Genomic DNA, 16,244 nt, shown 5'->3' with positions numbered 1-16,244 from the left:
AATGTCTTTTCCTTTTTCCCCTGTCATTCTTAAACACTACCTTGTGAAACAACCCAGGCACTTGAGCAACATGTGACATTCTCTTAGGGATTGTGCTACTTTTTTTAAAGGGTCCAAAACCATGGCAAAGGATGGAAAAAGAAAAGTATATCTCTTTATTGAGTGTTGCCTGTGTGCCAGGCATGTTACCACGTTTAAACCACTCAACAGTCCTTTGAGATTGATGGTACTGACCACATTTTACTCCAAACTCTGAGGCTCAAAGAAACAAACTAGCCTACACAAGGTCACACTGCTAGTGAGCAGTGGAGCTGGGATTTGAACTCTGGGATCTTTTTACTTCTCCCTGAAAAAAATGGCCAAGGTACAATTAATTACCTTTTTTACACCCCTCCATCCCCATCAAACAAACAGAAGTAAAGGTACAGATTTAAGTGCCTAGCAGATACTCTGTGAAGATTTAGGTGAATTTTTTTCTTTTTTTTTTTGAGACGGAGTTTCGCTCTTGTTACCCAGGCTGGAATGCAATGGCACAATCTCGGCTCACCGCAACCTCCACCTCCTGGGTTCAGGCAATTCTCCTGCCTCAGCCTCCTGAGCAGCTGGGATTACAGGCACGCGCCACCATGCCCAGCTAATTTTCTGTATTTTTAGTAGAGACGGGGTTTCACCATGTTGACCAGGATGGTCTTGAACTCGTGACCTCAGTTGATACTCCACTTCCGCCTCCCAAAGTGCTGAGATTACAGGTATGAGCCACTGTGCCTGGCCCTTACTGAGATTTTAAAAGAAGCAATACAGATTGTTGGTAGTCACTTATGTACTTGGATACGTCAATAACTTTCATAGTGAAAATGTGGTTTTTAAGAGTAGTAGCCACTTATGGGGATGTAGAAAGAATGGCCTCTCTCTTTGACAATTTCATTGTAAACATCATAGTCATCTTTTGCATGGTGATTGACTCCTATCTTTGTGGTTTCATTTATTTCTTTGTGATTGATTCCCCAGTGCCTGCCTGCAGTCCATTGCAGCTCTCCCAAAAGTTAATCCTGCAGCTTCAACCCACTGCTAGATATTTCCATTGGTGACCTGTCATCTCAAACCTAACATTCGTCATGTGCTGTGTTGTATAATTATATGTTTGTGTTTTGTATTACTTTCCCAAGTAAAGTTTTTATGTAGGGACTTAACACTCCTTTGAATCCCCTGTACCTATTATACTGCTGTGTACACAGTAGGAGTTCTAATACATGGGATCAAAATCGTCTTCATGACTAATGTAGCTCTTCTCTTTTTGGGTAATCGCAAAAGCCTAGAAATCATTCAGAGTTCAGATACAATTGCAAACTCTATAGAACCGAAAAACAACAAAAGGTACTATTTTATACCTTGTAAAAATGAAGTCAGTATATTTGAAAATTGTCATGTGTTCCTTATAGAAGAAAAGATTTTATCTTTTTGATGAATGACTTAAATACATTTATTTAAAATTCATTCTAACTTTTGGAGGTAATGGATATATTTATTACCTTGGTCCTGGTGATGACTACATGAGTATATGCCTAAGTGCAAAAATACACATAAATATGTATAAAATTATAGCACATATTTTTGCTGTTTATCTCACTTTAAGTTGATTTTCTGTATGTTAGACTTGCTTTTATCTCTCCTTTGTCTACACTTTGTCTTATATGATGTTTTTATAATTTTTCTTGTACAATACTTCCGGTCCTTAAAGTGTTTTGCTTTATATTAACGGCATATTTAAAATTATTTTATTTATTTATTTTTTGTGACCAATCTCACTCTGTTTTCCAGGCTGGCATGCAGTGGCACAAACATGTCTCACTGTAGCCTAAACCTGCCAGGTTCAAGCGATCTTCCCACCTCAGCCTCCTGAGTAGCTGAGACCACAGGCATGTGCCACCACACCCAGCTAATTTTTTTTTTTTTTTTTTTTAATAGAGACGAAGTCTCGCTATGTTGGCCAGACTGCTCTCGAACTCCTGGGCCCAAGTGATTCTCCCACCTCAGCCTTACAAAGTTGTGGGATTACAGGCATGAATTTTTTTTTTTTTAAATAGAGACGGGTCTTGCCACATTGCCTAGGCTGGTCTTGAATTCCTGGGCTCAAGCAGTCCTCCTGCCTCAGCCTCACAAAGTGCTAGGATTACAGGCGTGAGCTACTTTGCCTGGCTTTAATTTATTTTAATTGTCTTGAGGTCACTAATACAAACTTGAGAACAAGGACCAAGATGTATTTGTCTTTATATTGACAGTATGTTTAGCACAGTCTCTGGCAAAAAGCCAGTTAGTGGCATATCATTCGGGTCTTCCCAGATGGAGACCAGTGCTGCTTATTCATTACAGTATGGAGGCCCTCCTCAGATTCTCATTATACATTAAAAACTTTAGTGATGATTGACTCTTCAGTTGCCATTTTAATAAGTCTTGATTACGAGTCTAAGCTTTTCAAAAACATCTTTCATTGAATAACTAAATATATGCAAAGAATATATATTATATTGCTGCTTTGTATAAATAGGCATGGATCAGAATTAATGTCCTCTGATTCTATATTTGCCATTAGTGTTTTTTTTTGTTTTGTTTTGTTTTCTGAGATGGAGTCTCACTCTGTTGTCCAAGCTGGAGTGCAGTGGCACAGTCTCCCTCACTTGAGGGTTCAAGCGATTCTCCTGCCTCAGCCTTCTGTGTAGCTGGGACTACAGGCACACGCCACCACACCCAGCTAATTTTTGTATTTTTAGTAGAGACAGGGTTTCACCGTGTTGGCCAGACTGGTCTCGCACTCCTGACCTCAGGTGATGCGCCCGCTTCCGGCCTCCCAAAGTGCTGGGATTACAGAAGTGAACCACTGCGCCCAGCTGCCATTAGTCTTATGTTAAAGTTTAAGGAAGCCCTCTTAGCACAGCTGGCAGCAGTCAGTCTCATTACAAGTAACTTTAAATGTTGAAAATACATTGTGGTATTTAAAATGTAGTCTGAAAAAATTTTGCTTTCCCTCCCCCTCCCCTCCTTATTTTTATAAAGTTACCAGGGAGTGATATTGCCAGTGGGAGTGATGTACTTTCTGATGTCATACCCAGTATTCCAAGTTCACCTTGCCTGCTTCCTAAAAAGAAAAACAAGCACCGGAATTTAGATGAACTCCCTTGGAGTGCAATGACAAATGATGAGCAGGTAAAGATCTTGACATTCTTAATTAAAAGCTCATATGTGGAGACAAGGTGAAGCTCAGTTTATTGCCTGTTTAAAGCTACTGGGGAAATGTGAATTGCTTAGTAAATCTGAATTTGAGCTTTAACTGTTTTTCAGGAAACAAATATAACCTTCAGTGCTTCTGATATGTAAACACATTATAATTGACATAATAAAGGATCAGAAGTTTCAGCAATGATCTAGTTTGTTGTAATTTTTCATCACATAGGTGGAATATATTGAGTATCTAAGTCGGAAAGTGAGTACTGAGATGGGTCTTCGGGAGCAACTTGATATTATTAAAATCATTGATCCTTCTGCTCAAATCTCCCCCACAGACAGTGAGTTTATTATTGAACTTAACTGTCTCACAGATGAAAAACTGAAGCAGGTATGTAAAGAAAATATACATTATTTACCTATTAAAAGTACCACTGTCTTATAAAATGTAGACTTGAATAACATATTTAAATACATAGATAATTAAGGCCAAATCGCTGCTGTGAAAGGTAATATTAGAAAAAATGATGTTCCATAGTTTTAAGAGGTTTTATGTACATCTCACCTGCTAGTACCTTTCTGGGATCAGTATAAATCTAGAACCTGCTCTTCAGTTGTCTAGGCTTTGAAATTTAATGTCACCACTTACGGGGTGGTTAGGTTAAGGGGTGGTTAGGTTAAGATATAGATTTGTTCTAACTCAGTTTACAGGAGACTAATTGACAATCAAAATACTAATTAATGAGAGCTATTCTTTGGTAAACATCTGAGCTGAGGGATTTCAGAAGGTTTATAGAGTAATAATTGAGCCAGGCTAGGGTGAAACCTAGTGAATTTTCCCTCTGCTGTTCTGAAATATGCATCTCTGGTATCTTCTCTCTCTCTCTCTCTCTTTTTTTTTTTTTTTGGGACAGAGTCTCACTCTATCACTCAGGCTGGAGTGCAGTGGTGCAATCTCAGCTCACTGCAACCTCTGCCACCCAGGTTCAAGTGATTCCCCTGCCTCAGCCTCCTGAGTAGCTGGGATTACAGGCACCTGCCACCATACCCAGCTAATTTTGGTATTTTTAGTAGAGACAGGGTTTCACCATCTTGGCCAGACTGGTCTTGAACTCCTGACCTTGTGATCCACCCACCTTGGCTTCCCAAAGTACAGGAATTACAGGTGTGAATCACTGCACCCAGCCTCTGGTATCTTCTAAATACAATTTTTGCTGTTCTTTTTCTCTGGTACATAGCTGAAGAATACTTACGTTCCTATGTTCTACTTTTGATTTGTTTCTTGTTTTGCCTTTATCATTATTTATGAAAAATTTCTCTCATTGCAGTATTTCTCCCAGCAGACATACTATAATTTTCTACATTCCAGCAAATTTTTCATTCATGTGGTAAATTGATGTCTTGCATTTGAAGACAGGTACCATTGGCCCTTAGCTAAGATTTAGGAAATACCTTAATCTTAGATAAAATCAGCAACTTACTTAAATTTTCTTAAGTGGATACCTTTAACAAATGCCTCATCTCATCTATTTTCTTTTATTGTTAGTTTCTATTTTGAGTGCTGTTTTTTTACAGTATTAAATTATGAAGGCCAGTAGCCTTCCATTTACTGATTATATTTTGTGTGCTTTTAAAATCCAGCTCTATAACGTTTTCTAGAATTTTGAACATTGTCCATTTTTTCTTGTACTGATGTCTAAATTTAGCCTTTCTATTCTACCTTATATATTCATCTGCAGCATTTTTGACAATCTTTTAGATCAAGTACAGTATGATTTTTTCCCCAGCATTTTGAAGGTAGAACCATCAAGGTTCAACACTAACCAGTTTCTGTTTCTGCGTCCCAAGGTCAGAAACTATATCAAGGAGCATAGCCCTCGCCAACGGCCTGCAAGAGAGGCCTGGAAGAGAAGCAACTTTAGTTGTGCAAGCACCAGTGGAGTGAGCGGTGCCAGTGCCAGCGCCAGCAGCAGCAGTGCCAGCATGGTCAGTTCTGCAAGCAGCAGTGGGTCCAGTGTTGGAAACTCTGCTTCAAACTCCAGTGCCAACATGAGTCGAGCACACAGTGACAGCAACCTGTCTGCAAGTGCAGCAGAGCGGATTCGGGATTCAAAAGTAAAACGTCTAATCAATACAGAACTTTACCTTTCAATATTAACATTAGCACTCCTTCATATAAATTTCTTGAAGAGTTTAAATGATCCTGCTATCTAGATGCCTGTGGGTTTTGGTCTTAATTGAACAAGCAGGATGCTCTGCTGTTGAACAAAGCACTCTAGGCTGTGCTTTGAAATGCTGTTTTGACCGACAACCATATTGCATTCAATTTTATCTGATTTTTGTGTCTGTTTTAAATAAGATAAATTGGTGGAAATAATGAGTTATTCTCAAGATTGCAATATTGACTGCAACTCGACTACTGAGCGAATCTCACTATGTTGCTGATGTTGCTGTCTATTAGCTCCTAAGAATGTTTTGTGTGTCTTTTGTGTGTGTTAAATGTTTTCTTAATGTTTTAATCTTGAATGTTTCTTAGCTAGTTTAAAAATGTAATACTTTTCTCTAATTTCTACTCTTTTCACAATTGAGAAAATTCTGTATAATAATGTCGGGCACTTAAAAAAAGAAGGTATAAGTATATTTAGAATGGCCCTGTGGCTTAGCAGGGGAGTTCGATTCCTTGCAATGGCAAGAATCTGGAGCCAGTTTAAAGATGACAAGACAATCTCTTTAACTCTTTGGTGAACCAGTGGTTACTTGAAGATACACAATGATTCTTTCCCTGGTTCTTAGGGAAGTAGCAGAAACATAGCTAGCTTTGTTGGTTGCTAAGGAATTTTTCTAGATATGTGGTCATTCCTTTTTAGTATCAGTTCACCAGGGACAAGGATGGGAGTACCCACTGAGTTTCTGATGGATATTTTTTTTTTTTTTTTTGGAGATAGAGTCTCTCACTGTCGCCCAGGCTGTAGTGCAGTAGCACGATCTCGGCTTACTGCAATCTCTGCCTCCTGGGTTCAGGCAATTCTCCTGCCTCAGCCTCCCGAGTAGCTGGGAGTACAGGTATGTGCTGCCATGCCCAGCTAATTTTTTTATATTTTTAGTACAGATGGGGTTTTACCATGTTGGCCAGGATGGTCTTGAACTCCTGACCTCATGATCTGCCTGCCTCGGCCTCCCAAAGTGCTGGGATTACAGGTGTGAGACACCGCCCCCAGCCTCTGATGGGTTTTAAAGATGATATTTGCCTAATACGAAAAAGGCATGATTTTTTTTCCCTGCCATTGTAAGATTGCTAGTGTTTTTGGATGAAAGGCACCTGAGAATCATAAGCATTAGAGATTTAGGCAATGCTCTCTACATTTATATTCAGTATTGTCCCCTAATATTAATTGTGTGTTCACTCTGCATTTACACCAACGTACCTTAATTGAATTTAAAAGAGAAGTCTTTGAAGTGACTCGTTATCCATCACTAGCCAAAATGATTGCCTCAATCCTTCCTAACCTAAGAGTCACTGTCAAATACCACAAAATTAGAATCTTAAAGAATCATTTTTAAGCCTAAGCCAGTGGCTCACTTATTGGAACAAGGTTCATACTACAGAAGGATTTGAACAGCTCTTAAAGTTAGAAAATAGAGAATTTGATTCATAAAACATTTTTGGGTGGATATGCCAAAAACTAAACCTTACTGATTGAGAAATTTTTATTTTGACAGAAGCGATCCAAGCAGCGGAAGTTACAACAGAAGGCCTTCCGCAAGAGGCAGCTGAAGGAGCAGAGGCAGGCCCGGAAGGAGAGGCTCAGTGGGCTCTTCCTTAACGAAGAGGTGCTGTCCTTGAAAGTGACTGAGGAAGACCATGAAGCAGATGTTGATGTTTTGATGTAATAAGGGTGAATTTATCAGTGTTCTTTGTGAGCGTTAACATACTCCATCCTTATTGGTTTACATGCATCTTGACCAAAATTTTGGTTAGGGCTGTGCTGATATACCATTAATAATTTAGGCCAGTGGTTATTGGCAGGTGGTCCCAGGACCTGCCTCTTCAGCATCACCTGAGAAGTTGTTATGAATGCATACTAGTGGGCCCCACCCCCAGACTTAGTGAATCAGAAACCAACAGGGAGGTGCCTAGCATTGTTTCTTAACAAGTGCTGGGTTATTCTGATGCACAGTCTAGTTTAAGAACCACTACTTGAGTAAACATTTTGACTGTTTAAAGTTTATGGTGGTGAAGTGGGCTTCTTCAAAGACTAGTACTTATACTGTTTAGAAGATTTCAAGGTACTGCTGACAGTAGTTTATTATGTCAGTATAAATACATGTGTAGAGATCGTAATTTAGTTCCCTTCTTAATGTTATGATTTCTTAGTTTACTTTTCCTAAAGGGCCATAGCATGATTCTTGATTGCTGGTGGAAATCTTATTCTGAGGTGTGGGGGTGGGCAAGGTGTGGATTGCTGTTTACTATAGTGCCTTCATTAGGTTTAGTTCTGTCTGTTTTCATTCATTATTGAATCAAAGGTATAAGAACAGGCCCTAGTCTTTTTCCTATTAGATTTGTTTTTGTTTTTTACTTTATATAAGTTCAGAATCCTTTTTTGTTAAGTGATGACTACTGATGAAACAATCTTACTAGTAGCCAAATTTTAGACTTGATGCTATGTTGATTAATATTTAAATGGTGAAAGTAATTAGGCAAAATAAGCAATTCTGCTTTTCTGTTGCTTTCAGAAATTTTAGACTGTAAAATTGTCTCAGGCAGGAAATCAGTCTATATCTCTCTCATGTTCTTATTGTAGTAATTTTTTTTTCAGCACAGCTCTAATTTTTAAATATTTGGTATAACAGCTTTTGGCATGTGACCTAGTTAAAAATGTTGAAAATTGATGAAAACCCTTATAGTTCTGCTAAACTTCTCTATAAATTGCTAGAAATATACAGAGCAATGAGATATAGAAAACACCTTAGCTTGTTGGTTATTAATAGAGCTCTAATTTTAACTGTGAAATCTTGGAGTTTCTTTAAATGTTTTCATAGAGAGTTTGTTATGAACATTAGAAATAGCGTGATTCCTTTTCTTCTACCGCATGTCTTGAAAATTCACATGGGTTGAAGATGGAAACTGATACTACTGACAATCAAGCTGCTTTCTGACTTTCATAATTTTCATATTGTGGATAGCATTTTGAAGGTGATCGTGATTCTGTAGGAAGAGCTGTAATTAATATTTTTCAAACTCTAGAGTACAGAGGTTAATTAGATTTCTACTTTTTTTTTTACTTTTTGTTATGTCAAGTAGCTTATTAAGAAAAAGATTCATGACTTAAATTCTTAATTCTCAGTTGATACAAAGGCTTATAATCATATATTTTAAAATTTTGATTTCATTTTGGTTCCTGAAGGTTAAAGAATGAAAACTGAGGATAAAAATTAATACATTGCAGCTTTGCCAAGGTCTGTGGTATGGCCGTAACCTTTTAAAGACTACTAAAGTGATAATATGAAATTTTTACTAAAATAAAACATATATGTGTCTATGGTTTTCAATTGGAGTAGTCCTTACTTTCCCCCTCCCCTTCTTTGGTTCTCCTAACCAGCTTAGAGGACCCAAAGAGAGCTTGGGGATAGACATCAGAATATTCTGTGGAGATGGAACAACTTAACCTCGTTGTTTTCCCTTCCAAGTATAGAAAGAGAGCAGAGTAACTGTATCTAAGTTCTCTACCTGCTCTTAGCAAAAGCAAAATCCCACAAAATGATTGCCTGCCATCTATACCTATTCTTCAAGGGCAACAGGCCACTTTTGGAGACCATAGAGCAGCATTATCTGTTCAAATGCTTAGAAATGATTTACTTAACAGTGACCAGTAAAAGAAAATCCTAAACAAGATTATGATGTAATTTAAGATGAATTCCTCTACTCTCCCAATAATCACAGTTTTATTACTTTCGGTTTAACTTTAGTCACTAGTAAACAAGTTTACCAAAGTGCCACAAAGTCAATTTTTAAAGTTTGTAAAGGTTTGAATGTTTCTAGAAGTGTATCATGAAATTTTGTGTAAATCCAGATGAAGTGTCGTTATAGTACTATAACTTAGAGATCGTCCATAAAGTTGGGTTGAAGGAGATTGAAAATATTTCCTTTGATTAAAAGAAAATAATTAAATAACTTGGGCTTGCTTATGATCCAAGAGGGAGATTAAATAGTCTTCTGTCCCCCTCAAAAAAGAAACTAGCAGATAAAGACATAGAAAGTTCTGTTGTCTCTGTTCATGTGCTATACTTCTTTCCTGTTTTAATATCTCATGTAGATAATTCGAAGTTTGAACTATTTCTTTCTTGGAGCAAGTAATAATTTATTCAATATGGTATATCTCTGAGTTCAATTTAAAACAATCTAACTCAGTAGATTATTTCAATTTAAAACAATCTAACTTAGTAGATTATTATATTAATTTAAATATAAATACTAACTAACCAGTTAATAAAAAAGCTAGACCAATACCTGCTCTAGAATTGGTTCTCATCTGTAGAGAACTGACATTGGAGCAAATTTTAAGTCTCCCTTTTGAAAATAAACCTTGTTAACTGAGGGTGTAATAAATTTCTAACTGAGGGCATAATAAATTTCCCACAGATTTATCCAGAAACATTTTATTAGCGATCTTATAGTGTATCTCAGTTCCTACCACAGCTTTTTTAAAGGATGAGACTTGTATTTAACAAAACGACATATATAATATTTTTCTATAGTTTTGCAACTGAATTAAAGGAAGGTGGTATATTATAATGTGTAGTGAGGCATAAAGGGCTAGTTCATTCTGTCCCAACAAGAACTTAGAATAAAATAACACTTTTTTTCATGAGACTTACCTCATTTTTGTTACACTATGGCAGATTTGTCCAGTTCCTCCGTCCCTTGGGTAAATTAGATATTGCTGAATTAATCTCAGAAACTGACTTATAAAATAATGACTCTTTATAGATTGGATGAACTTCTCATTTTATTTAGCTTTTAAAAGTGCTAAATCCTCTCATAAAGGAAAAATTACAGGAAACTACTATGTAAAGGTATCCAGATTCTGATGATCTTTAAAAATTATAAAATATAGCAAGTGTCTTCATATTTTAGCTAGAAATTTAATATACAACCAATAAGGAAGTCTTGTTTGTTTCTGGGTTCTCCAGCAGGGACTTTTTGTTTGTGGCTTACTCTGTATAGCCTCATGTGCCTTAAAGGGGTGAACTCTGTACTTTTTGTCAATATCAGGCTTTTCAAAACTCAAAAACAATCCAAATGTTGTAATTTGTTTTGCATAATGCCCATGGAATTAGATATCAGTAAGCAAAGCCATTAAATTGAACCAATCGATGGTAATAGAGTATAAAAACAAAAACCTTCAAATCTTAAATTTCATTTGCGTAATGTTATTTTTGGCCTAGCAATATCATTGAAGAGCCTTGAAACTTATCTAAAGTGTGGCTTAATGTATTTTTTTCTCTCTGAAAAAGATCATATGCCAGGATACTTCTTCAAACCAGATCACTTTTAATATCTGGAAAGATAATTTTCAAGGTACAGACAAAAGCACTTTAAGGACAGAGATTATATAGCAAGTTGATTCTCTAGGAATTCTTTGAATTCATTTGTGTAATAGCTGGAACACACTCCTTTACTTTAACAGATGACCTTTATAGCACTTCTATCTTCAAGAAAAACATTTGTTTGGAATTGATGGAGGGTACTCACAGTTTGTTTATAGTTTGGGACGATTAATAGGAAAATTACCAGTTGCATTCAAGTGATAGTGTTGATGTTGAGTGTACTGACTCATTCAACATGTCTGAACTAGAAGTAAATTTAATCCTGAAAAGTACTATTAGGAAATAAATATTTGTATACACATGTACTGTGGTAACTTTGGATTCATTTTAAGTCTGATAAAGTAAGATAAAGCTTGTCTTAAAAATAAAATTATGATAAGTGAATAAAAATCATCTGAGATATTTTAAGCTAGGCATCTTTGTTAGCATAGTATCTGGAACATAGCTACTTATAATGCTTAGGTCTTATTTCTTTGGAAAATAATTTACTTATTCCAAAAGGCTTAGAAGGAACTCTGATAATTCTTCTAAATGGCCATTAAGAATAAGGAAGTTGCATGGTACAGCTGAAGATATGAGTTGACTCCCTAAAATTTTATTTTCCTATTTTTTTAACACTAAAATTATTTATTTTTGGCTTTCCCTCCAGTTATTTTTTAAATTAAGGTAATTAGTGTTTTAACCTAGATCATATAACAGTAAATTAAATTTTAATTTGACACCCCTACCAAATTCGGAAAAACTTGTTTTGTCTTCTCTACATTCAATATATAGTACTTTTTTTAATTGTCAGATTTCTTTGTTACATCTTTGTGGCCAAGAAAACCTGTGGAAATTTGTGTTCATTTTTGTGGTGAAGGATGGAGGAGAAAAAGGAGAGACTTGCTCTAATTATGCATATACAGACTATATTTATAAATAACAAGTTAACACTATTCTGAATTGTTCTAAGAACAGTGGCCTGAAGCCATGACTTGTTTTGTGGAGCTGCTGGCTTTTTAACAGTAGCTGACCTATTGCATTTAAATTGAGACTGAATTTGAGGTTTGTGGTTAGGTTATCTAGCTGAGACTTTTAGCAATGGACCGGTAATGTCTTTTCCTGTAGTGGATCCATTTAATTTCCTATTTGAGTACTAATGTAACAAGTATTATCCATTCTGAATCCATTCTGAATCTTTGCGTTGGGAATTTAAGGACTATTATCAAAAGCTATTAATGATAAACACAAGTAAATGCAAAACAATTCACAGATGGGTAAAAATTTCAAATTGTGGGTTTTTTGTTTTTGTTTTTGCTTTTTAGTTTCAAAGATTAGTTATGTAGCAGCAATATCATAACCAAAGCAAGTAGGAAGTTGACTGGTTTGGAGAATCTTCAAGTAGTCATAAATGCTGTAATATATCAGATTGTTAACCAGGATTTTTTTTTCCTGTATTCCTGCTAAATGTATTACTACATTAATGCACTTTTGTATATATACCTGTCTTCTGTACATTCTGTACTTACTACAGTGTATATAAAGCCTGTTTTCCCTGAAGCTGTGAGGGAATAACAATAGCTGTATCACAAGTCGTTTCTATTTTGAGTTCCTTCTTGTACTTAAAAGTAGTTCAATAGTGAAATCTAAATGAGTGTGTATGGTTGCAATTAAAACTGGCAATGTGGCAGAGCTGTCTTTTGAAACTGAATACCAGAATGAAAAGTGTTGTTTTGGTTAAGAACTCTTATAATATCTTACTGTTTCTTTTGATGTACACTGAGTTGTTTCAAACCCCACTCACTGCTGCTTACAACTTTATATTTCTGAGTAAGCTCCTTTCATGCTCTATCCCAGAGTATTTACCAACAGAGAAGAACTGCTTCCATTTCTTATGCTCACAGTTTGGTTATGGCTTTATAAACCTTTATTTGGTGAAAGCCCCAGATATCCAAATGTCATTGGCAAAATACTTTTTTCTGGAGAGATCAGATTTCTAGAGAGGTTAGCATTCATAGTAGGTGAAAATTATGTCTAATTTTTAAAAATCCATACTATTACTGGGAAGCAGGTCTTATTTTTGTTGACAAAAAATAGATTTTCCTTATATATTGATTTAGAATCTTAAGTTAGAATTTTATAAAAGAAAATGTCTGAGCAGTTTTATGTATAGAGGAGCAATTGAGCTTTTCAGCAGCAACTTTATCTTTTGCCACTAGAGGGAGATCTGTGGTTGCTTTCTCCTTTGGAGAATAGCTGCTTTGCTTTTGTTTTTAATTTCTAAGGTCAAAATATACCTTCTTCTCAAAAATCCTTTAGTGTTATTAAATACTTTCATTAATTAGTCAAAGGTAAATTAATTAAGCTTGCTTAATGACGCCAATCTTATTCATGCTTTTCTGTAATCTTCAATTTTTAATAAATGTGAGTTAGATATTAGGTGAAATGTACGTGTGTGTGTTTCTTTTCTTAGGTACTCTAGAGCTCCATATTTGTCTAGTGACTACCATAATGGGCAGTATGTTATGTACTAGTCACATATGGATATTTAAATGAATTAAAATTTAAGTAAAATTTAAAATGTAGTTCCTTAGTCTCATTAGCAATACTTCAAGTATCCAATAGCTACCATGTGGCTACAGGATATTTACTGTATTTAAAAGCATGGAATATAGAACATTTCCATCATCACAGAAAGTTCTGTTGGACAGTGCTGCTCTAGAGATTTGCTGGTTTATGTCATGACCATTATCACTATTTTATCAGTCAACAGTAATTAGTGGCTAAAAACTGCTGCCCATAGTTAACTGTTGTAGGTCATTGGTGTGAGAGGGAGAGCAAACTGTTTTTTTCTTTTTCTTTTTTTTAAGACAGGGTCTCGCTCTGTCACTCAGGCTGGTGTGCGATGGTGCGATCATAACCCATAGCAGCTTTAACCTCCTAGGCTCCAGTGACCCTCCCACCTTAGCCTCCCAAGTAGCTAGGACCATGGGCACATGCCACCATACTCAGCTAATTTTTAAATTTCTTTGTAGAGATGAGGTCTCTACAAAAAGTTTTTTTACGTAGGCTAGTCTCGAATTCCTGGGCTCAAGCAGTCCTCCTGCCTTGGCCTCCCAAAGTGCTGGGGTTATAGGTGTGAGCCACTGTACCAGCCTGTATTTCATTTTCTGCTTCATAAAAGCCACTGTCAAATTTGAGAACTTGGTGGTTTAATGGAGAAAGTTCTCAGAGTGACCATTTTATTTGACTATAAGATTTAATGTTTGAATAATGTGAGAAGTTTGGGCCAGTTTCAGTTTTTATTGTTGCAGAATGCTGCCATACAGCTTTCTCTATGAGTTGATTCTTTGATGCAAAAAAATAAAAATAAAACACTTGTAAATGACAGTGCTGGGACACAGAACTAAATACATTTTAAAAGACTCCAGTTGTTTAAAACTATTCTTACAAATCCATACAAACGTGAATTTCGGAAACATCCCTCAGGGTGTCTTTTTTTTTTTTTTTTTTTTTTTGAGACAGTCTCACTCTGCTACCCAGGCTGGAGTGCAGTGGTGTGAGGACTGCACATCTCTGTAACCTCTGCCTCCTGGATTCAAGCGATTCTTCTGCCTCAGCATCCAGGGTAGCTGGGACTACAGGCACCTGCCACCCCACCTGGCAAATTTTTGTATTTTTAGTAGAGACGGGGTTTAACCATGTTGGCTAGGCTGTTCTTAAGCTCTTGATCTCAGGTGATCCACCAACCTCGGCCTCCCAAAGTGCTGGATTATAGGCATGAGCCACCACGCCTGGCCCAGGGTGTTTTTTGTTTATTAATTCTTGTGAGAGCCTTCATAGTCACTGTTACTTGGGTTGGACAATCTGCCCTCTCACCATGAGTTTGGATCTCATGGTAAGTGGGATGTTTGTATTACGGTATCCTTGTTTCTTAGTAATTGGTTAGTAGACACTATATTTAGGTACAGTGTTGCTTCTCTTTGTAATGAGCTAACATTTTTAACATTCCAGTTTATTCCTTTGGTTACCAGGATCCTTTATATGCTTTTTTTTTAATCTTTAAAATATGTATTTGAATTGGATTTATGTATTTTCAACTTTGTATTACAAAGAATTTTGGCTGGGCGTGATGGCTCACACCTGTAATCCCAGCACTTTGGGAGGCCAAGATGAGTGGATCACTTGAGGTCAGGAGTTCAAGACCAGTCTGCCAACACGGCGAAACCCTGTCTCTACTAAAATTACAAAAAAATAAAATTAGCAAGACATGGTGGTGTGCACCTGTAATCCCAGCTACTCGGGAGGCTGAGGCAGGATAATCACTTGAACCTGGGAGGTGGAGGTTGTAGTGAGCCAAGATCGTGCCACTGCACTCCAGACTGACAGGGTGAGACCCTGCCTCCAAAAACAAACATATAAACAATTTCAAGTAGAGAACAGTAAGATGAATCCACACATACCCGTATCTACTTCAGCTCTTTTCTCACAATCTTTTTTCTTTTACTCCCACCTACCAACTCACCTTACCTCAACTCCCAGTGATGATACTAAAGCAAACCCCAGGTGACATATTTCATTTTTTAATATGTGAATATATGATTTTTAAAAGGTAAAGACACTCTTATTTTTTATTTTTTTGAGATAGGGTCTCACTCTGTCACTCAGGCTGGAGTACAGTGGTGCAGTCATAGTTCACTGTAGCCTCGACCCAGGCCCAAACAATCCTCCTTCCTCAGTCACCCAAGGTATTGGGACCACTGGTGTGCACAACCATGCCTGACTAATTGTTTTATTTAGAGATGGAGTCGCTGTGTTGCCCAAGCTGATCTTGAACTCCTGGGCTCAAATGATCCACTTACCTTGGCCTCCCAAAGTGCCGGGATTACAAGCGTTAGCCACCACACCCGGGCTTCCTATTTTGTATATAATTACGATACCATTATCATACCTCCTTAATATTTATGTAAATATACCTTGCCTATTTATAAAAATTGTTCCATAATATCAAATATCTGGTCTACTTATTTGAAATCACAATCATAACCATTTGTATTAATTTCAGAATCATTCTGCATTTTGCTAGCACCAAGGTAGAACAGTTATTTTTACTATTACTTGATAGGTCCTGATGGTGTCTTGAGCACATTTTAATTGAAAGTGAAGTACCTATTGTTCTTAGATAAAAATAAATTCCAGTTGTTTTCCTCACTGCTTTGTTATTAAAGCCACAGGATAATTTGAGTACCAGGCAGGAAAGTAACTGTTCAAGATAAGCTGAGCCAGGTATTTTCTGTCCCACCATAACCTCTGGGCTTAAGAATTTTCTTTTTTTTAGCTAAAATTGGCCCACATGGCACAGATTTGAATACCTAGTATTTATTTTTTAAAAAATTAAGGATCTTGTGGGGGATATAAGGAAAGATAGACATTTT

The 16,244-nt window shown here is 36.6% G+C and overlaps 1 protein-coding gene across 1 annotated transcript in view; it reads left to right on the top strand.

Moving 5' to 3' along the window:
- Positions 1 to 12,501, top strand: part of FAM199X (family with sequence similarity 199, X-linked) — a 29,365-nt gene extending 16,864 nt beyond the window's left edge. Inside the window, exons 3-6 of the mRNA XM_012451655.2 lie at positions 3,052 to 3,201; positions 3,449 to 3,610; positions 5,068 to 5,334; positions 6,940 to 12,501. Coding sequence (XP_012307078.1) covers positions 3,052 to 3,201; positions 3,449 to 3,610; positions 5,068 to 5,334; positions 6,940 to 7,110 — 750 coding nt within the window. The 3' untranslated portion in view covers positions 7,111 to 12,501. The remainder of the gene's footprint in view (positions 1 to 3,051; positions 3,202 to 3,448; positions 3,611 to 5,067; positions 5,335 to 6,939) is intronic.
- The last annotated feature ends 3,743 nt before the right edge of the window (positions 12,502 to 16,244 follow it).

The sequence above is a fragment of the Aotus nancymaae genome, unplaced genomic scaffold (genome assembly GCF_030222135.1).
Source record: "Aotus nancymaae isolate 86718 unplaced genomic scaffold, 86718_ANA_hifiasm-v0.15.2.pri h1tg000004l, whole genome shotgun sequence".
In the NCBI taxonomy this organism is placed as follows: Eukaryota; Metazoa; Chordata; class Mammalia; order Primates; family Aotidae; genus Aotus; species Aotus nancymaae.
This window is presented reverse-complemented; position numbering and strand designations above follow the sequence as displayed.